The following is a 24,152-nucleotide window of genomic DNA, read 5'->3' as shown; positions in this document are numbered from 1 at the left end:
GAAAACATCTTTGAAGTCAGTGCGATACTAACTTACCCTTTTTTTTTTCTTTTTTCTTTTTTTCAGAGCTGGGGACCGAACCCAGGGCCTTGCACTTGGTAGGCAAGCGCTCTACCACTGAGCTAAATCCCCGACCCTCTAACTTACCCTTTAAGGCTCTCTTCTTAAAACTATATTCCTTTATTTGGGCTGTTTAATTATCACAAGGCTTTGAGCTTCATGTGAACTACTTAACCTCAAAACCTCCTTTTAGCATATAGGTAAATCATTTGGGATTGGATCCAGTAGTAAGAACTTACCTAGGAATTATAAAATACATTCACCAACTTCTGCGTCCAATCTGGTCTGAACAGGCCTTTTATCTACAACCAAGCTTTTATCCTTGACTTTAAAAAAATATACCATGAGGGTGCTCAGTGGTTAAGAGCACTGACTGCTCTCCCAGAGGTCCTGAGTTCAATTCTCAGTAACTACATTGTGGCTCACTACCAGCTATAATGGGATCTTCTGGTGTGAGATATATATATATATATATATATATATATATATATATATATATATATATATATATATATATATATATATATAATGTTCATTGTTCTCAGAGGTTTTTGTTTGTTTGTTTGTTTGTTTTTTCTTTTTTTCGGAACTGGGGACCGAACCCAGGGCCTTGCGGTTGCTAGGCAAGCACTCTACCTCTGAGCCAAATCCCCAACCCCGTTCTCAGAGGTTTTATTTGTGTGTGTGTATCCTGGAAATTCCCTCTTACCCACACCAGCTAGGTCCCCTCCCCCAAGAAGTCGCTCACCTCCTGATTAGCCTTATGTGCTTCATGCTAATCCGTAATCCAGTTAGCTTTTGTCTGTAACAGCATGGTAGCAGTTTAAACTCTAGATCATAAAAACCGTCTGAGGGATTTGTTAAAATAGAGACTTGGAAGGATCAGGACTTTTGGACGCAGAGCTAGATAAGTGGGTAATGAAGTGGTTCTCTCTGGAATTCTGTGATAGCTGGTTCCAGCACTACACAAACCAATTACATCTACCACAACCAGTAAGGTTTTTATAGCTGTAGAACACCAGCATAAAAGTGGCGTTGGGGGCTTGTGGGACGGCTCAGGAAGTAAAAGCACTTGCCACACTGCATGCCTGATGACCCGAGTTTGGTCCCCAGAATCCACGAAATACTGGATGAGAGAGGCACACATCTGAGACCCCGGCACTCCTTCATGGAGATGGGCAGCAAAGACAGGAAAATCGCCAGAAGGCTTACTGGCTAGCTACCAGCTAGTGTTCATTACACACAACAGCAGAAACAACGAGAGATGTTCCATCAACAAAATGGAAGGACAGCCAACTCCCCAGGCTGGTCCTGTGACCTTCACATGTATGCCGTGAGGTGTGCACACACACATACACATTCACACACACACACACACACACACACACACACACACTTGCATATACACGCTAACTGTTTATGATAACATATGGAGTTTTCCAGCACTGTGTGCACATTGGCAATCTATGCAAGCGGGAACAGACTGGATTTTGCAGCAGGGACCCATGTGTTTATATAAAAGTGACAACAGGAGTGTGAAGAACAGTGCCTCAGCTAGGAAGCTTCCTATGATTAGCGGTGGCTGGAATGTGAACTCAAGAATTCAATGATGGGATTGCAAGTTATCTCAGAGATGTAAACCAAGCATGGTGGTACACGTCTGAGGTTCTAAGTTGGAGGTACAGAGGCAGGAGGACACTAGCCTGGTCTCCGTATCACAGGCCAGCCAGGACTGCATAGTGAGATTCTGTTTTGAAATACAATCAATCAATCAATAAATAAATTCAAACGAATAAACAAACCAGAAAAAAACTTTCAATTTTTACTGCTGTTTTTTGTTTGTTTTTTGTTTCTGATGATTTTCCTGTTCTTGCCATGAAAATGCCTATGGTTCAATTCAGGTGTCCGGATTCATCCTCACTCTGCTCTCTCCCTGTTTGCCTTCCGCATTCCACAGCTTTCTGCCCGTTCGCCTTCCACTCCTTCATCTATTACACAGCTAACTGCCATGAAGCCCGTGTTCCCACGTTTACTGGTTCACTGCTCCCTCTTCCTGCCCACCCAGACCACGGAAGGGGTCATTTGCCTTTTGAGACAGAACCCAAGGCCGGCTGGTCTCTGATTCGGTGTGAAGTAGAAAATGACTTTGAACTTCTGATCCTCCTGCCCCGCCTGCTAAGTGCTGTGCTTGCAGGCGTGCACCGCCATGTCTGTCTGCTTTTACATGTGCCTAGAGACATGCACCACCATGCCAGGCTTTGTGCCATGCTAAGGACTGAGGCCAGGGCTTAGAGCATGCTCTGAGACGGCCCACCAACCGAGTTGTATCCCAGCCCGGCTTACACTCCGCCCTCCTGCCCACTCCATTACAATTCTGTAAGTCTTGCACAGCTTGGCTAGGATTATTTCCTCATTACCTGTGTCTAGGTATGAAACACTCAAACTTCCCCATGTCAGTCAGAATTCTTTTGACTGTGAGCAACAGAACCAGATCTGGCAGGTTTAGGCAGAAAAATAGAATGGACTTTCTCTCAAAAACCTAAATTCCAAATATCTTGTTTCTTCATATAGATTTTCTTAAAACTCCCAGAAAATGTCTGACACAACACAGTGTGCCTCCTCTCTCTCTCTCTCTCTCTCTCTCTCTCTCTCTCTCTCTCTCTCTCTCTCTCTCCATGCAAGCATGTATGTTTATGAGTGTGCCTGTGCTTGCCGCCGCCTCTTATCGCTTTCAAAGGTTGTCGATAGGAGAAATGAACACTTTGAGAAATGCCTCGACTGCCCTCAAGCCCTAGTTCAGGGAGGAAAGGAATTCTTCCAAGACCCCAGGGTTCAAGACAGCGAGAGTAGGAGCAGTAGGGAGCTAGTGCATGATTGTCCGGAAGTGTCAGGGTGGGAAGAGAAAGCCTGGGACCGGAAGTGATGAAAGCAGTGGTTGTAGGAGCTCAGCCTCCCAGCACACACCTAAAACCTCAGCACTTCGGAGACTAGGGCAAGAGATCATAGCCTCGAGACTAGCCTCCCCAACACAGCAGCAAGATCCTAACTGATTAAATCCCTTTCATTTTTTCTTTGATTTAGTAATTTTCATATAATAACGATACCCTTTATAGAATACTGAGTGGTGTCATTTGAAAAACAAGCTAGGGGTTGGGGATTTAGCTCAGCGGTAGAGCGCTTGCCTAGCAAACGCAAGGCCCTGGGTTCGGTCCCCAGCTCTGAAAAAAAAGAAGAAAAAAAAAGAAAAAGAAAAAGAAAAACAAGCTAACTGCTAAACTATAGGAACATGTTTTATTGCAGAGGAAGAGAGTCAGTTATCAGTAACTTAGGATCTTTAGGACGGTAACAAGTCTTCCGCTTCCAAATTCAAGAAAGGCGCCATCATCTCCCGAAGATCCCACATGGTACGGTGCCCCAGCACGCTGGGCAGCACCCTTTCGAAGAGGAAGGTGGCGTCCACAAACAGTATGTAACACGACAGTCCAGTGATGGTGACCACGTAGACCATGACGAGCAGCTTCACTGCGTGCTTCCTACAGTAAAGAAGACCTGAGTGTTTAGACCCAGATCAGCGCCTCATCGAAGGTGTGGACCCTCCATCCCCGCAGCTCCACCCTCTGCCTACAGCCACCTGTGACCCCAATCACGCCTGTAAAAGGCAGAAACAGCGCATGCGCATCCCCAAGTCGGGTCGGTCATTTTAGCTGTTTTTGTACCCTCAGATATACCCGCATTTGTTTGTATGCTACTCCAGAATCACCAGTTTTGATTGACTTTTAAAGACGTATTAATTTTCTATCAAGTGAATGAAACTATAGCTGCGATATCTAAAGAGTGCACAGTCATTGAGCACACGAAGACGTGCAGCGGCGTATAAAATTTACTTTATGCCATGCACTGCCCACCAGAGTGGGTATAAAGTAGCTTCTAATGAACGATTCCATTATGGCTCTCTTGATGAGGTTGCTGACCATATATATACACCATACCTTCTCTGACGAGATGCCTAAGTCCTTTGCCTATTATAAAGTCTGGGTTGTATTTTGTTTTCTGGCACTATAAAAGTTCCTTATATATTAAGGATACTAAATCCTTAATTTTCAGAATTCTGAAAAAAGATATATGTGTGTATGTACATAATATAAATATATATATGCCTACATATGCATGTATATATGTATGTATATGTATGTAAGAGACAGTATTGGTTCAAGACACTTAAGACCAAGGGGTATTTGTCTTGGGGGACAAAGGACAGCCTCTGGATAGAGACAGAGGTGACCCATGGTAAAACGGCAGCTTTAAAGGTAGAAGGGGAAACCCCACAATAGGATGAGGTGTTCAATTTTAAATCGGGCATGTTAACTAGGTGAGCCAAAGGGGACTTTTCATTGCTGGACTTTGATACTTTGTAGCTGCACCTTGCTGTTGGCCTCAGGAGGAAGTGGCCATATAAGGGAAGGGACCTTGCTGGCTGGCTTTAGGAATTTAACCTAGCAGTTTAGCAAGACAGGGGGAATGGGGACGGAGGGGAAGGCCTGCCCGAGCTATGTTTTCAATACTTGGGCTGGCTATGTGTGTGGGGTGGGGTGGGGGGGTGGGGGGGGGGAATGTCAGAGTACAACTTTGGGAGCTAGGTCTCTCCTTCCCCTTTGCCGAGGCAGGGTCTCCCTTGTTTCTGTGTTGTGTGACAAAAAGATTTCCTGAGGAGAGTTAACACACGAGTCTATACCCCCTAGAGAGGGAGCCCACAACAGACCAAAGTACAAATACCACCAAAGTCCAACTTGGTGAATCATGAGTTTTACTGGAGTTCCTTACAGGAATATGTGTGAGGGGTCACTTACAGGATCAGAAATGACTCAAAGACAGCTGCATCACCAAAGACCACTCCAGCACAGGTTGAGGGCTCACAAAGCTGGGGACCTGGAGCACACTGCACAGCCTATAGGCAGCTCAACAGGCTGGAGAGTGTCCTTCCCAGGTACCACAACTGGACTAAACCTCTTCCAGTCAGCTCAGCTGGTTTCTGCTTCTTTCAGGCAGCTGGCCTCATCTCAGTCTTTCTTGCAGTCCAACTTCCTTCCTTTTGAGGGCACTCTCAGTCATTATTGGTTACTATAGCTAGGTGGGATCTAGTGAGTCTGGTCAGTTTCAGGGACTTCCTGAAGCTATTTTGAGTTGATTACCTTCCTGTTTAAGGAGCTTCCTGCAGGGTGGAAACTGTCACACACATTCTGCAAAGCTGATTGTTGCAGGCCAGGTGATCATAAGTTTCAGGGACATCTTCTGTCCTTGACTAACAACCTTGCTGTGGGAATGCCTGAACTGCAGGTGCATGCCACTGAAACTGGTTTGTTATGTGGGTTTGACCTGAGGATCAAATTCAGGTCATCATGATTCAGTAGAAAATACTTCCAGGTGTGGTGGCGCACACCTTTAATCCCAGTACTTGGGAAGCAAAGGCAGGCAGATCTCTGTGAGTTTGAGGCCAGCCTGGTCTACAAAGCAAGCTCAGGACACCCAGGGCTACACCGAGAAACTGTCTCGAAAGAAAAAAAGGGGGGGAGGGGAGAAAACACCTCTCCCAATCTGATCCCTGACAATTTTCTACCTACTGACTCTATGGAGATGAATATTCTATTTTAACTGGCCTCACTCTGGTTTTGAGCATGGTATAGATCCCAAAATGATGGAGACAAGATCCCAGTTCTATAAATTATTCAGAAGAAACAACAGAGTTAAAACAATTGAACTACAATATGATGTTGGCTCGGGGCAGGATGATGTGGAAGGCACAGGGACACACATGCTGCTGATACAACTTTGAAACAAAAAGAGAGTTTTAAACAACAGTGCTCCAGAAAAGAGGTTGCTTAAGATTCTCTCTGGGTTGGTGGCTGGAAATGAAGCCTCGGAGATCTTTTCTTGGAGAAAGTACTATTTCTCCAAGATGGTAGGTCAGCTCCATAAAGGGATCCAAGGACTCAGAAACTGTGTCCAGGATGGTGACACATTTCAACAATATAGCACAGAGCTCCAGGCTGACACAGCTATCCTGAGCTACATGCCTGCCCCAAAGAGAAGATTCAAATCAGAGCTCCAGGCTGACACAGTCACCCTGAGCTACATGCCTGCCCCAAAGAGAAGATTCAAATCAGAGCTCCATCAGTATGTCTCCAATATTGTATGAGGAAGAGGTTCTTAGACCTAGAGAACTCTGTTGTTTCCTCACAAAATCTCAAACCTTTAATTTTACCAATGAAGATTCAAGCACCAGAGACTGGGGTGAAAGCCTCCTGGCTCAGAGAGGCTGAGAAAGCACCCGGCTGACCTTTTTTCTCAGCTGACGCCCCACCTAGATCCCCCCTCAGTCAGTTGTCTCCATAAAACCTTCCTCCTTCAAACTCAATGTCCCTCCCTTCTACATCCTGTGTATCTCTCTATTCATCCTCCTTACTCCTTCTCTATGGTTTTTTTTCCTTAATAATCCCATGTCCACTCCCTGTCAACTGGTTGCTTGCTCTACCTCTTGACTTTCTTTAATCCTGTTCACAATATTCAGGCAGAAAGCTCTTGGATTAAAGATGTGTGCTGGGGCTAGAGAGGTGACTCCGAGGATAAGAGCACTGACTGCTCTTCCAGAGGTCCTGAGTTCAATTCCCAGCAACCACGTGGTGGCTCACAACCATCTGTAATGAGATCTGATGCCCTCTTCTGGTGTGTCTGAAGACAGCTACAGTGTACTTACATATAACAAATAAATAAATCTTTAAAAAAAATAAAGATGTACGCCGAGACTGAGCCACATCACAACTAGAAACAGCTTTCTTCCAGTAAATAACACAATCCTGGGGTTCACAGTGTGATCAGATATCCTGCAACAGAACTCTGTGTCCTACCACAGGGACACTTGTATATCCATTTTTTAATTGCTATTCTATCTACGGTAGCAAGGAAATAGAACCAGCCTAGATGTCTGTCCATCAACAGATAAATGGGTAATGAGAATGTGGCTCATAGACACTATGGACATTAAATGAAAAAGAAAAATGAAATTACGAAATCTGCAGGAAAAGCAGATGAACTGAGAATACGTAGTATTGAGCAGGGTCATGTCATTTCAGAAAGAAAGAAAAAAGTCCTCTCACATGCAGACCCCTGCCTGTACTGTATACACGCTTATGTGTAAACATCTATAAACACGGGACTGTATAGCGTTTAGAAAGGGTAATATTGGAGATGAGGAAGGAGTAAATTCAGTGAAGGCCGTGAGCGATGAAAAAGTATAGAAAGTTAATTGTTTTTCTAGTTTCGACTCCGTCATGGTTTTGTTCTTTCCTGTGGTTAGTAAGTGACTAGAAATATAGTTCATAGTGAGCTGTAAGCACTAAGCCACACAGCCTCAGAGCGCTGGTCTGACTGCACGGGAACTCTCCAAGATGCAAGGGTTTGGGAATGTGTGTGTCCGAATGGCTACCTTAATCTGGCTGTGTCAAAGCTTTAGTTGTGAGTTCTTAACAGTAAAGTAATTTCACTTTGTTATTTGTTTGTTTATATATTTGGGTTTTTGAGACAGGGTTTCTCTGTGTAGCCCTGGCTGTCCTGGAACTGGCTCTGTAGACCATGCTTGCCTTGAACTAGTAAAGATCCACCTGCCTCTGCCTCCCAAGTGCTGGAATTCAAGGCTTGTGCGAGCATCTCACGGGGCAGATTTCATTGTTTAAGGAAGGAGGGTGAGGGGGAGCGATCTTGTCTAGTTGTCAAGTCTGTTTGATAAGTCTTTTTCTTTGGTGGGGGTGATGACCAAAGCCTTTAGTTCCCAGCATCTGTGTTGTCCTGGTTACGGTTTTATTGCTGTGAAGAGACACAGTGATCAGGGCAACTCTCCTAAAGGAAAACATTTCGCTGGGGCCGGCGTACAATTTCAGAGGTTCAGTCTATTATCATCTTGGCGGGAAGCATGGCAGTGTGCCGGCAGACGTGGTGCTAGAGAAGGAGCTGAGAGTTTTGCATCTTGATCCACAAGCAGCAGGGAGACTGTGAGCCACACTGGGTGTAGCTTGAGCATAGGAGACCTCAAAGCTGGCTCGCACAGTGGCTCACTTCACCTACTGCAACAAGGCCACACCCCCTAATAGTGCCACTCCCTAGTGTCAAGCATTCAGAAGCATGAGTCTATGAGGGCCAAACCTATTCAAACCACCACACATGTGATGATGGTTCGCAACCACCTGGGACTCCAATTATAGGGTATCTGACAACCCTTCTAACCTCCCTAGGTATCAGACATGCATACGGTATACATACAGACAGGCAGACAGGCAGACAGACAGACACCCCTACACATAACATAAGTAAGTGCAACCCATTTTTACATTTTATGAAAGGATGTAGACAGATGAGAACTGGAGTTTTGCTCAGTGATAAAACACTTGCCTACCTCATGTGAGGCCCTGAGTTCAGCCCCTTACACTGCACACATCTAAAAGTGATTTAGAAAGATATTGGGGCTGGAGAGATGGCTCAGCGGTTAGGAGCACAGACTGCTCTTTCTGAGATCCTGAGTTCAATTCCCAGCAGCCACACGGTGGCTCACATCCATCTGTAATGGGATCCAATGCCCTCTTCTGGTGTGTCTGAAGACATCGACAGTGTACTCATATAAATAAATAAATGTTAAAAAAACAAGTAAAAAAGATATTGTATAAAGGTAAAATGTATGTAAGGAGGAGATTTATCTAAAGTAATAAGGAAGCTGCCTATATACTTATTAATACAATAGATGTATAGCTAAAACAAGAAAAGTCCTATCACTTCAATTAACAGACTTACAAAGGAAAATAACATGTTAGTCAACAGTCAGTCTTAAAGCGGTTCACATGTTCAGAAGCTACACACACATACCACCTCACTATGTAAACCAGTCTGGCCTCGAACTCAGATCTACCTGCCTTTGCCCCTGGAGGGCAGAGATTAAAGCTGTGTGCCACTTCTCCTGACCACGTCTGATAAATTTGTCCAGCCCATGCCAGCCCCATCTTCTTTCTCACCACACTGCACTGCAGGGAGGAGAGGGTGACCCTGACGGGCTTGGAGAAGCCTCGAGAATAAAGGGTTCTTCATGCTCCATGGCCACGTCTTCAGAACTGTGGGAGTCTGTCTCTGATCCTTGCTTGTAGTGCATCTCCAGCTTAGTGTTCAAGACATTTATTTCCTTATGAAAGCTCTGGGGAGAAAATTCAAAGAGCGATCAACTACCTTTTCTTAATAAAAACAACAACAACAAAAGAATTCTTGATGTCTCCCAGTCTCACTGTGGGTGACAGAGGACATTTTCCCTCTGTGACACCTCAGGTGGCCATCGGCAGGTGCATATCCAGTGACGTACACACAGCTTGGGAAAAGAGAGGAGCCCACGTGTTAGCTTCTATCTACTGGAATGCCCCCTCCCTTGTCCTGGATCTGTCCAGTCAGTCTGACCATCTTTGCCACACATACATACGCAGTGATGCACACCAGCACTGTTCTAGGATACAGTGGTGCACATAGATCGTTATGTGCAGTTACAGGTACCTGTACAAGGCTTGTGAATAGTGCATGACTAAACATCCATGTACATTAGAGCGAGAGACGTGCAAAGGAGGGTGGCTGAGGATCATGTCCCCAGTGAAGACCTCTGGTTGGGGGGATAAGTAACCCTTCCATTCATTGTTTCTGCTACACATTCACATTTCCCTCCTCGTCTAAGGTGTTGGGGGAACAAACTCAAAGACGAACTCGTTTCTTTGGATAAGAGACAGGAGAGGTCTGAGGAAGGGCTGACATATTCACTGAGCCTTGCAGAGCACAGAGCAAGTAAAACGGATCAAGCTCCAGATGAGTTTGGGACGAGACAGCTCTGAAACTGTCACGTGTTCTTTTCGCCCAAAGCAGAAGCCCAAGAGAAAGAAAGGAAGATATGCAACTAGCCAGAGACCAGAACGAGGTGTCGATTAGCTTCTTGGGAACCCAGACAACCTGCTTGGGTAGGTGGACCTAGAGCGCCTCACCTCTATCCGTTCCACGAGCTTCTCCTTTAGTTCACGGGCTTCTTTGCAAGCATCAACCTAAAAAGATACCCACAGGTCTGAGTAGACTGACAAGGGTGTCCTTCTGGTTGACAGAATAAAATCTTTCATTTTTGCACCACGCACAAAGTGGCTGCGCTGAGTGAGATAAACTGTTTACTCGTGAAAAGAGTTCCCTTCAGAGTTGATTTCTGGGTCTGTGGATGCGGCTGAGTGGTGGAGTGCTTGCCTAACATGCGTGCTGGGCCCTGCACTCCATCCTCAGCAAACAAACAGCGGTGAACAAACACAAGGCAAACTGCCTATGGACCTCATATTGCAAGAAAAATAGCCAGCAGCAACACAGGTTACTACCAGTTCTTTATAGGCTGTTTCTCACAGCATGGTGGTGCTTGCCTTTAATCCCAGCATGCTAGAGGCAGAGGCAGGCAAATCTTGAGTTCAAGGCCAGCTAGGACTACATAGTGAAATCGTATTTCAAAAACAAACAAACAAACATTAATTAATTAATTAATTAATTAATTAATAGGAATGAAAGGCAGAGACAAGAGAGTGGCGGAGCAAATTGGTTAGCTAGAACCTGCCAGAATTAGAGCACATTGTACCAGTGAGAGACCCTGCCTCACTGATAAAATGTAAAATGGAGACCAACTTAAAGAAAAATGCCTGATATCGACTTCTGGCCTTATGCACATGCGCACTTACATACAAAAAAGATGAATGGACAAATGTATATCAGCCCCTTGGTGTAAGCCATTCTTTTCTGTTTGTTATTCCTCTTACAGAGTGCTGAAGAGATGGCTCAACAGTTAAGGGTGCTAGCGGCTCTTAGAAGAGGACTTGGTCTCAGTTCTCAGCATTCACACGGTGGCTCACAAGCATCTGGAACTCCGGTTCCAGGGACTCCATTGCCCTCTTCTGGCTTCCATGGGTACTGCATATGTGGGGTTCATAGACGCGCATGCTAGTAAAAGCATCCACATACATATTATGGAAAACAAAAATCTTCCACCAAGAGAGAAGCTGGAGAAAAAGTAAGTTTCTGGGAAAATAGGGAGGTATTTCTCTTAAATAGGTAAACATTTCTAAGGTATAAACATAAGATCCCATCATATCATATCAGATTGAATATCTGGGCGGAGTGACTCGCTGAGAGAGGACCTCTTCCATTTGCTTCCCGTGTCTGCATCGGGTTATCTGGGAGAGAATACCTTATCTTGTCTTGATTCTTAAGCACTGACAGGAGCAGGCAGAGGCCTTTCATTCTTTCTTCCCTTTTAAATTGTTTTTTAAAAGACAGGGTCTCGAATATTCCAGGCTGGTCTCCAAGGACAAACTTGAATTCATAGCCTCCCAGCCTTTACCTCCCAAATGTTGGGATTACAGGTGTGTGCCACCAGGCCTGTTATGAGTAGTTGGTCAACCCAGGCCCTGTTTGCCCATTGCTGATCCATGTTCCTAGCCCCAGGACTGAGTTTTTGAGGCTCAGTTTCTCAAGGTAAAACACTCATTGACAAAAATCCCAACTGCCCCAGAAACCAAGGCTGGTAAGTTGAGACGTCTTGAGCTGTGTGGTGGTGACAGAGGAGGAGCAAGATGACATCTCACCGGCACAGAGAATTCCCAAGAAAACTGACCTGTCAAAAAGCTGACTTAGGGCTGGAGAGATGGCTCAGTGGTTAAGAGCACCCGACTACTCTTCCAGAGGTCCTGAGTTCAATTCCCAGCAACCACATGGTGGCTCACAACCATCTGTAAAGAGATCCGATGCCCTCTTCTGGTGTGTCTGAAGACAGCTACAGTGTACTTATATGTAATAAATGAATAAAAAAAATCTTAAAAAATATATAAAAAAGGCTGACTTAAGGCAAGGTGCACCTGATGACATCACTCAGTACGGAAAAAAATGCAAATAGAATTTAGAGCCGTGGTTCTCACCATGTGGGTCACAACCCCTTTGGGGATTGGATGACCCTTTCACAGGGGTCACATATCAGAAACCCTGCATATCAAATGTTTATATTACAACTCACAACACTAGCAGAGTTACAGTTATGGAGTAGCAATGAAAATAATTTTATGGTTGGAGGGGAGGTCCACAACACCAGGGCTGTATTAAAGGTCACCACAACACCAGGCTATATTAAATGGCCATGGTGTTAGGAAGACTGAGAACTGCTCATTTAGGCAAACACAAATACACAAAAATGTTCATTGTGCTTGTCTTTGAGGATCCAGGTTCTTCTTCTTTTGAGTGTGTATTGGTTTTGTTTGTTTGTTTGAGACAGGGTCTCTGTACATAGCCTGGCTGTCCTGGAACTCACCACGTAGATTAGACTGGCCTCGGACTCACAGAGATCCCCTGCCTCTGACTCTTGTGTGCTGGGATTAAAGGTCTGTGACCACACTTGGCTGTTTTAATTGTCCAAATAAGTATGTGTTACTTGTGTTGGAAGGAGAAACACATACATATAGTATGTGATACATTGTGTGATATTAATATAAATGGGAAAGGAAGAGCAAAAGTGGGTTTTTACTTCTCTTTTTACTTTCTATTACATCGGATTATTTGAAGCAGGCAGCATTCATGCTGGGAAATGTGTTGGGGTTGGAGGAGAGTACGTAGGAGTCTGTTCTCTCCTCCCATTGTGTGGGTTCTGAGGATCAAACTCAGGTTGTCAGGTTTGGCAGCAAGAACCTATACCCACTGAGTCCTCTTGCTGGCCTGAGACTGGCTCTTTTAATTCCTGTGTGTGTGTGTGTGTGTGTGTGGGAGTGTCCGTGTGGTACGTGTGGGTGTGTGGTCTGTGTCTGTGTGTGTGGTGTGTGGCGTGTGTGTGTGTGTGTGTGTGTGTGTGTGTGTGGTGTGGCATGTGTGTGTGTGTGTGTGTGTGGTGTGTGGTGTGGTGTGTATGTGTGGTGTGGTGTGTGTGTGTGTGTGTGTGTGGTGTGTGATGTGTGTCTCTGTGTATGTATGGTGTGTGGTATGTGTGTGTATGTGTGGTATGGTGTATGTGTGTGTGTGTGGTGTGGTGTGTGTGTGTGGTGTATGGGGTGTGTGTGTGTGTAGGGGGTGTGTGTGTGTGGTGCATGGTGTGTGTGTGGGGGTGTGTGTGGGGGGTGTATATGTCTGTGTGTCTCTGTGTATATGTCTGTGTGTCTGTGTGTATGTATGTGTGTTGTGTGTGTGTTGTGTATGTGTCTGTGTGTCTCTGTGTCTCTGTGTGTGTGTCTGTGTGTGTATGTGTGTTGTGTGTGTGTGTTGTGTATGCGTCTGTGTGTCTCTGTGTCTCTGTGTGTGTGTCTGTGTCTGTGTGTGTGTATGTGTGTCTGTGTGTCTGTGCATCTGTGTGTGTGTGTCTACAGATTGGGCGTAGATCCCTCAAATGCGTTTCACTAACGCTCTAAGGCTGAGCCACTTCATCTTGGAATCACAGAATTGTTCTTCTGAAATGAGCATAGTGACACCGAGCCCCTCTGGGTCCTGATTTCTCTGAATTTTAAATCCTATGCTTCTGAAGTTTGTTTTTTCTCCTTGACATCTCATTACCTGGTTCAACTTTATGTTCACTTCCTTTAATTGACGTCTAATTTCTACGATTTTCTCCTATAACATAAGGAGAGAGAAACATAGTGTAAGGATAGTTAGAAGGAATGGTCTAGGAAACAGAAGTAAAGCAATCTTTAGGAGGAACAAATGATGTCCAACAAACTTCACGTGTGGTATTTGGCATGCTTTGCTTTTAGCATGTACACAAAATTGCACAGCTCCAACACAGTTTCATACACGTGTGTCACGCCTTCTCCATTTTCCTGTTATCACGTGTCTTCCTGAGTGTGGTAGCTCACACCTGTAAACACAGTTCTGGGGAAACTGAAGCAGCTGGATTGCTGAGAGTTCAAGGTTAGCCTAGGCTAAATGTGAGTTCCAGACCAACCTATGATTAAGAGAAGACTCTCGTCTCAAAACAAAATGAAACAACTCAAGTAGACCAGAGAGGTGGCTCAGCAGGTAATAGCATTTGCCACTAACCCGACTTACATCTCTGAACTCCACATGGTAGAAGGACAGAACCAATTCTGGGAAGTTGTCTCTGAAATTTATACATGCATACATACATACACACATGCACACATACACACATGCACACATGCACACATACATGTACACACCCATTCATACCCATATACACTACATACATGCATGCACATATACATGTATACACCCATTCATACACATATGTACACATACACATATATACACATACATATACACATGTATACATGAATACATGCATGCACACACATACAAAGCATACAATAAACAACATAAATACAATAAAAATTTAAAAATAAACATCCCACCAATGAAATGAAAAAAGCTTTCTCTGAAGGGAATCTCTCTAAAAACACAAGAAACTAAAGAAATAGAACTCTTTGGTGGTTTGGAAATACCACAAGAACACATCAAGAGGTCACCAAAGGCAGAATCAGCACCTTGCTTTCTAAGGATACAGTTAACAAATTCCCATTCCTGAGATGTTCTCTCTGAGCTAGCAGGGTTGGGGTTCTGGGATTTGGACAGGCAGTTCTCCTTAAGGTTCCTGTCTTCACGATGGCATCAAGACAGAAGAAGCCTATGAGGAAGCTTCACCCAGTGTCTGGGAAGCACAATAGAGACCAGTTTTCTGAGCATCAAACAAGGGAGGTGGAGTCTCCTGGAGGAAGACCCTCGACACTGTCTGGTCAGCGTCCTCCTGTGATGGAGGTGGGTCTTCCTCCTGCTATGGTCTGTTGGGTACAAGCATTGGGAAGTGTCCAAACCCAGCTTACCTCAATGTCTGCCTCCTGATCAGGGTCCTCCAGATTTTTAGACTGATTTTCCAGGGATATAACCTCAGTTAGCAAGCTACGAACAAATGAAGAAATGGACTAAGTCCTGTGAACTGAGGGGGAAGAAAAGTCATCCAACATGGGAGAGATTTCCAATCTTTCAAAACTCAAGTGCTGTTCTACACGGAAAGGCACAGCAAAGAGAAGCAAGGCTCCACCCACTAAACCTCTACTCATGTTAGAAGGCACGGATTGAGAGAGAGAGGACTGGTTTTTCCAGCACTGGGGCTTGAACCAAGGCATTTGCTTGTGCAGGAGAAGCAAGCACTGAGTGGTAGCCACAGCCTGGGCAGTGACATTTCAAAATCCAAAGGCTCAGTATCTGGGCTTTCGTCCACACTCCATCAAGAAGCTTTAACTAGGTAGCCAGTTGGGCATGGCGGTGCACACCTATAATCCCAGCACTCGCAGTAGAGGCAGGAGGATCTAGCTACATCATGTAGCCTGGGCTACATGAGACAGAGTCTTAAAGCACACGCACAAGGAGAACAGAAAAGAATGGATTTTGTGGCTGATGGAGATATTCTATGTCCTCACTGTGTCGGTTCCATAACTATGTAAAGCCCCCAGGACCTTACATTAAAGAACACAATCGTCTCGTAATACAGCTATACTTTAATTTAGAAAGGAAATTTATAGTGTATGGCACTTGGATCCTTTTTAATGCTTTGGAGGGTAAAAAGGTTGGACGTGGAGAAGGTGGGTATGAGCAGACGCTTTGAGACAGATTGAGAAGAAGCAGCTAGGAGTGTAGCTCCTCTGTGCTAGCAAAGAGGTTGGAGCTCAGCAGGGAAATCAGGGGCTTCAGACATTTCTTTCCCGTAAGAGCTTCTGTTCGTTAGCCACTGCCTGTGATTCACAACATGAACCTCACAGTATGCCAGTGAGGAGGCTGTAAATACATAACTCTCTATATATGAGGCAAGGCAAGCCCTTAAAAAGTGATCAATTCACCCAATAAATGGGCCATCGAGATTCAAGCTCCGCCTTTGTAATGGGGGTGTAACTCAGTTAGTAGAGTGCTGGATTAGCATTTGGCTCAGATTCTGGCATAAAACAGGTTGGCGTAGCACACTCCATAATCAGGAGGTAGAGGCAGGAGGGTTAGGAGTTCAGAACTGCGTTCAGAACACAGCAAGTCTGAGGCTAAGCTGGGCTGTATAACCCTATTTCAATGGTAATAAGCGGGATTCAGGAGAGATGGTTCAGCAGCTGAAGACAGAAGGACATCGGTCCTCAGCCTGCTCAAGGCAGCTCACAACTGCCTGTAACTCAAGCTCCAGGGGATCTGATGCTTCTGGCCTCTTGGGTGTCTGTGCTGACACACACATGCACATACACATACACACACACACTCTCTCTCATAAGTAACAATGGTGAAAATAGAAAGTTATGCACACCCAGCCAGCGTGTGAGAAGTCTTTCAGAGAAGCGAGAGACACAGAGCTCTGGGACGCCAACTTCTAACGCTGAGATTATACTCTTGTCCCCGTGGCACCGTCTGCTCGCTGTGCCACGGTGTCCAGAGCTTTCAAGCTGGAAGACATTCTAGTTTCCTCCCAGTCCCAACGTCCAGCGCCTACCTCTTCACCGTGCTTTCTGTACTATTTATGTTCTGTATAATGTTGTTGATTCTCTCCAACCAGTCAACGTGGTGGGCTCCAAGTTCTTTCATCTGTAGACCCATCTTCTCATGCCAGTAGTTCAGCTTGACCACCAAGCTGTCCGGGATCCTGTGGAGACAGAACCCTAGTCACTGGGAGGTGGGAAGTAAAAAACACCATAGATGGCTCTAAGAGATCTTCCTGTGCATTTTCTATTACTAAAGTGGGCCAACTGGCCGCTCACTTACCCATGTAAACGGGTCTTTAAAAGTCCAGATAAAGCAAATAATCTTGCAAAATAGGTCTGGTGTTACTGAGAATCAAACCTAGGGCCTCACACAAAGCAAACGCTCCACAATGCACCTGCATGCCCGGCCCGGAGGATTGGCTCAGCTGCTTTCAAGCACTTGTTGCTCTTGTGTAGAACCTAGGTTTGAGTCCCAACACCCACACAGTGGTCCACAGCCATCCATAACTCAGAGGGTCTGACACCCTCTTCTAACTTCCTTGGGTACACACGCAGTGCACATACATACACGATGCAGGCAAACATTCACACGCCTACTTTTTAGAAAAGCATCATCTATCTGTCTCAGTGCTAGGGACTGAACCCAGGGCTTCACACATGCTAAGAAAGCACTCTACCACTGACGCCCCCAGCCCTAAAAACAGATACATTCGAAGTCTCCCGCTGTAGAGTGAGCGTTGGATACTGGGCAACAATAGTGACAGGGGAGGAGAGGTGTCCAACATATGACATGCAAGGGCTTACTGGCAGGCTTTTAACGATGATTCGAATAATTTTCATATGGAAGAAGTTATCTGAAACTGTTGACATACATTTCCGTTCTAAACTCCAAATCCAACCACACACAGAGGACCCGCCAGCCCTGCTAGCGTCGTCAGCCAAGGACGGGCTGACTCTACCCTCTTGCTACGCAGGGCCAACCAGTCCCTGCGCATGCGGATGCTGCCTAGAGTTGTGAGTCTTCCGGACTTTCTCAGAACGCCTTCCCAGGATTCATCATCATCCCCCATCACTCAGTGCTCTTCGCTGGTTCGTGTCCAAGCTTACGGGGTGCTCTCGTCTGAAGACGGTGGCCGCGGAGACGCTTGCGGGACCTCGCAAACCGGAGTTACTTCTCGCTCATCCTGTTTGCTTGGTGGGTCCTCGCGGTGCTGGGACTCCTCTTCCAACCCATCCTGGATGAGATGAGGGCGGAAAGGAAGTAGAATACGTGAGTCATGAGAGAGAGGGGGGCGGGCTCCTCCAGCCCTACCGGACAGCCTGCCTGAGCCTTCTACATGGATGAGAGAGGGAGATAGCCCTCTATTCAGCTCGTCGGAGGCTGGGGCAGGCTTTCCAGTGTAGTATCAGCCTCCCACAGAAGAGCGGTTTTCAGAGTGAATGACCGTACACTCCAAAACTTGACTCAAATGACATGGCTGTTCTGGTCTCCTCAGAAACTCAGTGTTAGCCAGGCAAAGGGTAACAGTGGTCTTCAGGAGGCTGGGGTGGGAGACTGCCATGAGTGTGAGGCTTAGACAGTGAGTCCTGGGCCAGCCCAGGCCACAAGTGAGTTATAGGCCAGCCTGGGCTACATAGACCACAGCAAAAACAAGAACGAATGAAACAAAACATACAGGAGGGTCTTTAATATCATAAAACAGGTAGAACTGAGTACACAGCATAGGTCTTGTCCCAGTGCTAGTTTAAAAAAAAAAAAGACAAAAAACAAAAAACAAAACAGCTCTAGAACCCAGGTTCAGTTCCCAGCTTGGTCATCGGTGACTCCGGACCCAGGGAAGCTGATACCCACTTCTGTCCCCTGAAAGCACCAGGGATACAGACGGCGCACAGACCTACATGAAGGAAAAGCGTGTACACAGGTAAAATACACAAATCTTTAAAAGAGACATAGCTCTAAAAACCATTTGAGGCACAACTGAGGAAACCGGGATGCGGACAGGACGAGAATATTAGGCTCCTTTATGTGTTAAACTGCTGATTTCTGTAGATGTGATGACAGTATTTTGGATTTGTAGAAGAAAATCTTTATTTTTAGAGATGCTTTCTGAAGGCAGCAGGAGCAAACTGTTGTGCTTGTTTGACCTACTTTTAAACGGCTTGGTGAAGTGCGTTTATTTATGCACACAAAGATCAAGCAAATGCCAATGCGTTTCGCTGACTGACACGGATGCTATCTTAGAAATGCCTCTGTGAGAACGTGACCCACGGCTGTTCTGTGCTTTCACGTCCTCATGCAATTTCTTTTCATGGCAAGGGGTTTGAGAGAAATAGCATACTCCGTTGCATTTAGCCGCTGAAATCTCTTCTTTCCTGTACCCCACCTCCCTCAGTTTGTCTTTTTTGCTTTGTTTTAGAAAAATATTAATCCTATACAGGTAAAATGACCAAAAATAATAATAATAACAACCTACTTTACAATACTTCTCCCCCTCTCTCTCCCTCTCTTTCTCTCTCTCTCCCTCTCTCCCTCTCTCTCATCCCCCTCTCTCTTCTTCCCTCCCCCTCTTTCTTCTTCTCTCTCTCTCCCTCTCTCTCTCGCTCTCTCCCTCTTCCCCCTCTCTCTTCTTCTTTCCATCTCTCTCTCCCTTTCTCCCTCTTTCCCCTCTCTCTTCTTCCCTCCCCCTCTTTCTTCTTCTCTCTCTCTCCCTCTCTCTCTCGCTCTCTCCCTCTTCCCCCTCTCTCTTCTTCTTTCCATCTCTCTCTCCCTTTCTCCCTCTTTCCCCTCTCTCTTCTTCCCTCCCCCTCTTTCTTCTTCTCTCTCTCTCCCTCTCTCTCTCGCTCTCTCCCTCTTCCCCCTCTCTCTTCTTCTTTCCCCCTCTCTCTCCCTTTCTCCCTCTTTCCCCTCTCTCTTCTTCTCTCCCTCTCTTTCTTCCTCCCTCCCTTTCTCTCTCTCTTGCTCTCTCTCTCCCCCCTCTCTCTCTTGCTCTCTCTCTCCCTCTTTCCCCCTCTCTCTTCTTCCCTCCCCCTCTTTCTTCTCTCTCTCTCTCCCTCTCTCTCGCTCTCTCCCTCTTTCCCCCTCTCTCTTCTTCTCTCCCTCTCTTTCTTCCTCCCTCCCTTTCTCTCTCTCTTGCTCTCTCTCTCCCCCTCTCTCTCTTGCTCTCTCTCTCCCTCTTTCCCCCTCTCTTCTTCCCTCCCCCTCTTTCTTCCTCTCTCTCTCTCTCTCTCCCTCTCTCTCTCTCGCTCTCTCCCTCTTTCCCCTCTCTCTTCTTCTCTCCCTCTCTTTCTTCCTCCCTCCCTTTCTCTCTTGCTCTCTCTCCCCCCTCTCTCTCTTGCTCTCTCTCTCCCTCTTTCCCCCTCTCTCTTCTTCCCTCCCCCTCTTTCTTCTCTCTCTCTCTCCCTCTCTCTCTCTCTCGCTCTCCCTCTTTCCCCCTCTCTCTTCTTCTCTCCCTCTCTTTCTTCCTCCCTCCCTTTCTCTCTCTCTTGCTCTCTCTCTCCCCCCTCTCTCTCTTGCTCTCTCTCTCCCTCTTTCCCCTCTCTCTTCTTCTCTCCCTCTCTTTCTTCCTCCCTCCCTTTCTCTCTCTCTCCCCCCTCTCTCTCTTGCTCTCTCTCTCCCCCCTCTCTCTCTTGCTCTCTCTCTCCCCCCCTCTCTCTTGCTCTCTCTCTCCCTCTTTCCCCCTCTCTTCTTCCCTCCCCCTCTTTCTTCCTCTCTCTCTCTCTCTCTCCCTCTCTCTCTCTCGCTCTCTCCCTCTTTCCCCTCTCTCTTCTTCTCTCCCTCTCTTTCTTCCTCCCTCCCTTTCTCTCTCTCTTGCTCTCTCTCCCCCCTCTCTCTTGCTCTCTCTCTCCCTCTTTCCCCCTCTCTCTTCTTCCCTCCCCCTCTTTCTTCTCTCTCTCTCTCCCTCTCTCTCTCTCTCTCGCTCTCCCTCTTTCCCCCTCTCTCTTCTTCTCTCCCTCTCTTTCTTCCTCCCTCCCTTTCTCTCTCTCCCCCTCTCTCTCTCGCTCTCTCCCTCTTTCCCCCTCTCTCTTCTTCCCTCCCCCTCTTCCCCCCCCCCCTCTCTCTGAAACTCTACTGTAAAATAGTTCTTCCGACCTCTCCTGTGCTTCAATCAGACAAATTTAAACGGGAAAGAGAAAAGTTTGGGGTGGGCAAAACAGATTAGGTCCTCACCAAAAGACCTGTATAAACAAACCAATGTCCACACAGCACAGGGGATTAACTGCTGGCACCCTGCAGGTATGCCCACGTCCCCACACTGTATGTCTCCTTATTTGGACAAGAGTCTTTGAGGTAGACTTTGTCCTTGAGTTAAAAGAGCTTGAAATAGGGTCACTATAGACTTTCTGGACAGCTCCTAAGTCCAGGGGACCGGCCTTAGCTTGAGACACAGAAAGCTAGCTGTAGGAGAGGTGCAGGGAGGTGGAGACAGAAACCCCACAGCAGCGAGGCAGCCTCAGTAAGCGCAGGCACAGACCCCAGGAGGAGGAAGGGAAAGGATTCCCACGTAGATGGAATGAAAGCAAAACGAAGGGATTCTGTTGGAAGACTTTCTGCAACCAGAGGATAATTTTACACATTACCTCTGCTCTATGGTGACCCACGCCAATTGTAATTGATGCTCACAGACAAATACAACACATAACACATGGGGTTGGGGGCATGGAACAGCTAGGATAACCCCAACTTGTGGACAGCAGTGGGAGGCAGTGCCATCCCTGGCCTCTCTGCTGCAGTGTTACACGTATAAATGGAAAACCCTGGGGCATTTTCTTCCTGCCTTGAGACACAAGGCAAGGTCATTTCTTTACCTGCCGTGCCATTGATGTCTCTCTTTTATTTTTCCTTCTTTTGTGTTTGTTGGTGGGTTTGGTTCCATCCGCTATGGGACTGTGTGACAAGGCTGACCTTGAGCTTCTCACTCTCCCATCTTCACCCTCTAAGGGCTGGGATTTCAAGCATATAGCACCAGGCCCACCTGAGCTTACCCATTTCTTAGTGTCCATCTTGTAAAGGACATCGGTCTGTAGGTTTTCAGAAAGTTTCTCTTTTTCATCTGGTCTGTCTGAGATGTGGTCCATTTCAGCAACTTCCCTTAGCAATGCAAACACGCGAACAAAGCAAACAGAGTTAATTACTGTACAGTAGGAGTTCAGGCTGATCCTCTGCCCTACACGATTCTAATGGAGACCTAAGGAACACACTTCACCCCCAGGTATATCTGCTACCCTCATACTGACCTTGTCCTGTGTGAACAATGCCACGTACAGTACATTTTGCAGAAGAGAAATAGAAAGGCTGCAAAAATATTTGTTGGCTGAATCCATTAATTATTTAACAGGGAGGTCCCAAATTCCAAATCGCTGATGTTCGTGTTTATATGTATAAAAGTATGGAAAATACAAACGGTAAGCAAACAGCAAACGGTGGAATCTCAAAAAAAATCTACCAAAGGGTAGATGGGCAGAGGACCAGGTCTGTGATGGGTCTATGTGACCGTGTTGTTAACATGACAGACTCTAAAATCACCTGGGAGGTGGGCTTCTGGAGCACTGTCCTGGCAGTCATTGGGCTGGAAGACCCGCCCACTGTGGGCGGCGCCCTTCCCAGGCTGTGCTGGAAGACCCGCCCACTGTGGGTGGCATTCTTCTCTGGCTGGGCTGGAAGACCAGCTCACTGTGGGTGGCACCCATCCCTGGCTCGGCTGGAAGACACGCCCACTGTTGGGATTCTGGACTGTATAAACAGAGAAAAGGAGCTGGGCAGAAGCACGGATTCATTGCTCTCTGCTTCTTGTGTATGGATGCAGTGTGACCAGCTGTGTCAGTCTTCCACTGCCTTGATTTATCCACCAAGACGAACTTTGTCTTGAATTGTGAGCAAGATAAACCCTCTCTGTCAAGGGTGGCTTTTGCTGCTGTTTTATTTTTAATCGCAGCAACAGGAAAAGAAACTAGGACATACTGGTTATCTTTCTCATTGCTGGGATAAATCCCTGAGACGGAACAGTGAGGTGGAGAGTCCACCGTGGTGGAGAGGGTACTGGGGAGAGCCTAAGGCTGTCTGCTCACACCCAGGCAGCAAGGAGAGAGAGAGAGAGGTAAGGAGCCCAACTCCAAGTGCTAAGGCTCCCTCCCAGTGACAGAGTGACAGGCTTCCTCAGGTAGGTCTCACAAAGGTTCCCTAACCTTCAGAACAGCACCATCAGCTGGGACCAAGTGTTCAGACACACGGGGCCATGGGAACGTTTTAAATCACACCTGTAAATATTTAGTTCACCCACCACAATCTTTATTCTTCCAGAGTGTATGACAAGCATGCAGGTTTCCATGGCTCTGTATGAATATGAATGTCTTAGTTAGGGTTTTCCTGCTGTGAACAGACACCGTAACCATGGCAACTCTTATAAATGACAACATGTAATTGGGACTGGCTTACAGGTTTTAGAGGTTCAGTCTGTTATCATTGAGGTGGGAACATGGCAACATCCAGGCAGGCATGGTGCAGGAGGAGCTGAGAGTTCTACATCTGCATCTGAAGGCTGCTAGCAGAATACTGACTTACAGGCAGCTAGGGTGAGGGTCTTAAGGCCCACGCCCACAGTGACACACCCACTCCAACAAGGCCACACCCACTCCAACAAGGCCACACCCACTCCAACAAGGCCACACCCACTCCAACAAGGCCACACCCACTCCAACAAGGCCACACCCACTCCAACAAGGCCACACCCACTCCAACAAGGCCACACCCACTCCAACAAGGCCACACCCACTCCAACAAGGCCACACCTTCTAAAAGCGCCACTCCCTTGGCCGAGCACAGACAAACTACCACAATGAGTATATTTATATACATTATTTTGAATTTTGAATTTCCTTTGTAATAACCTATTTGAAGTCCATTTCATATCAGTACATGAGGATTTCTTCATGTATGACTCTATGTTGGGATAGTATAATTTTCCATTTCTATGTGTATGTATGTGTGTGTGTGTGTGTGTGTGTGTGTGTGTGTGTGTGTGCATACATGTTGTGTGGGTGCAGAGGTCAGAGATCAACATAGAGGTCTTCTTTTATTGCGTTTCATGTTCTTTCACGGAACCTGGTGGTCACTGTTTTGGCTCCGCTGGCTGGCTAGGCAAGTCCCTAGGTTCCTCTAGTCTCTGCCTTCCAACACTGGGGCTACAGCAAGCACTGTCACACTCTTTTATGTGACCCCGTGCTTACATGACCAGTACTTTACCTACTGAGCAGTCCCCATGACGCCCCAGGAAAATAATAACACAAGCAGTGCTGTCGTGGGGACCCTCTTGTCCATGTGCTGCGTGTGGCAGCTGGAGCCAGCAAAGTGACAGGCAGTCCCTGAACCCTGCCTGGCTAAACTTTCCCAGACTGCACTTTGCTCATTTATGGCTACTGCTTTGGCTTTTGTAGACAGGGCCACACATCGTCCCTTTGAACTACGTGGCTGAGGCTGGGTTAGGACTGCTAATCCTGCTGCATCCACTTTCAAATGTCGGGAGAACAGGCATGCACCCATGTGCCTAGCTTTGAACTTCT

General features: G+C 46.5%; 1 protein-coding gene across 4 annotated transcripts in view; it reads right to left on the bottom strand.

The window, feature by feature from the left end:
* Positions 1 to 3,332: 3,332 nt before the first annotated feature.
* Positions 3,333 to 24,152, bottom strand: part of Smco2 (single-pass membrane protein with coiled-coil domains 2) — a 30,457-nt gene continuing 9,637 nt past the window's right edge. For 2 of the 4 annotated variants that reach the window (XM_039108893.2, XM_039108891.2), the window contains exons 3-10: positions 21,579 to 21,684; positions 17,703 to 17,830; positions 16,607 to 16,756; positions 14,964 to 15,039; positions 13,681 to 13,737; positions 10,113 to 10,169; positions 9,114 to 9,289; positions 3,333 to 3,593 (exon numbers count right to left, since the gene is read on the bottom strand). In XM_039108893.2, coding sequence (XP_038964821.1) covers positions 3,395 to 3,593; positions 9,114 to 9,289; positions 10,113 to 10,169; positions 13,681 to 13,737; positions 14,964 to 15,039; positions 16,607 to 16,756; positions 17,703 to 17,830; positions 21,579 to 21,684 — 949 coding nt within the window. In that variant the 3' untranslated portion in view covers positions 3,333 to 3,394. Of the gene's footprint in view, positions 3,594 to 4,779; positions 7,918 to 9,113; positions 9,290 to 10,112; positions 10,170 to 13,680; positions 13,738 to 14,963; positions 15,040 to 16,606; positions 16,757 to 17,702; positions 17,831 to 21,578; positions 21,685 to 24,152 lie in introns of those variants that run through there. The other 2 variants (XM_039108895.2, XM_039108894.2) reach the window with 2 other exon arrangements.

The sequence above is a fragment of the Rattus norvegicus genome, chromosome 4, assembly GCF_036323735.1.
Source record: "Rattus norvegicus strain BN/NHsdMcwi chromosome 4, GRCr8, whole genome shotgun sequence".
NCBI lineage: Eukaryota > Metazoa > Chordata > Mammalia > Rodentia > Muridae > Rattus > Rattus norvegicus.
Note: the sequence above shows the minus strand (reverse complement) of the source record. Positions and strands in the feature narration are given on the sequence as shown.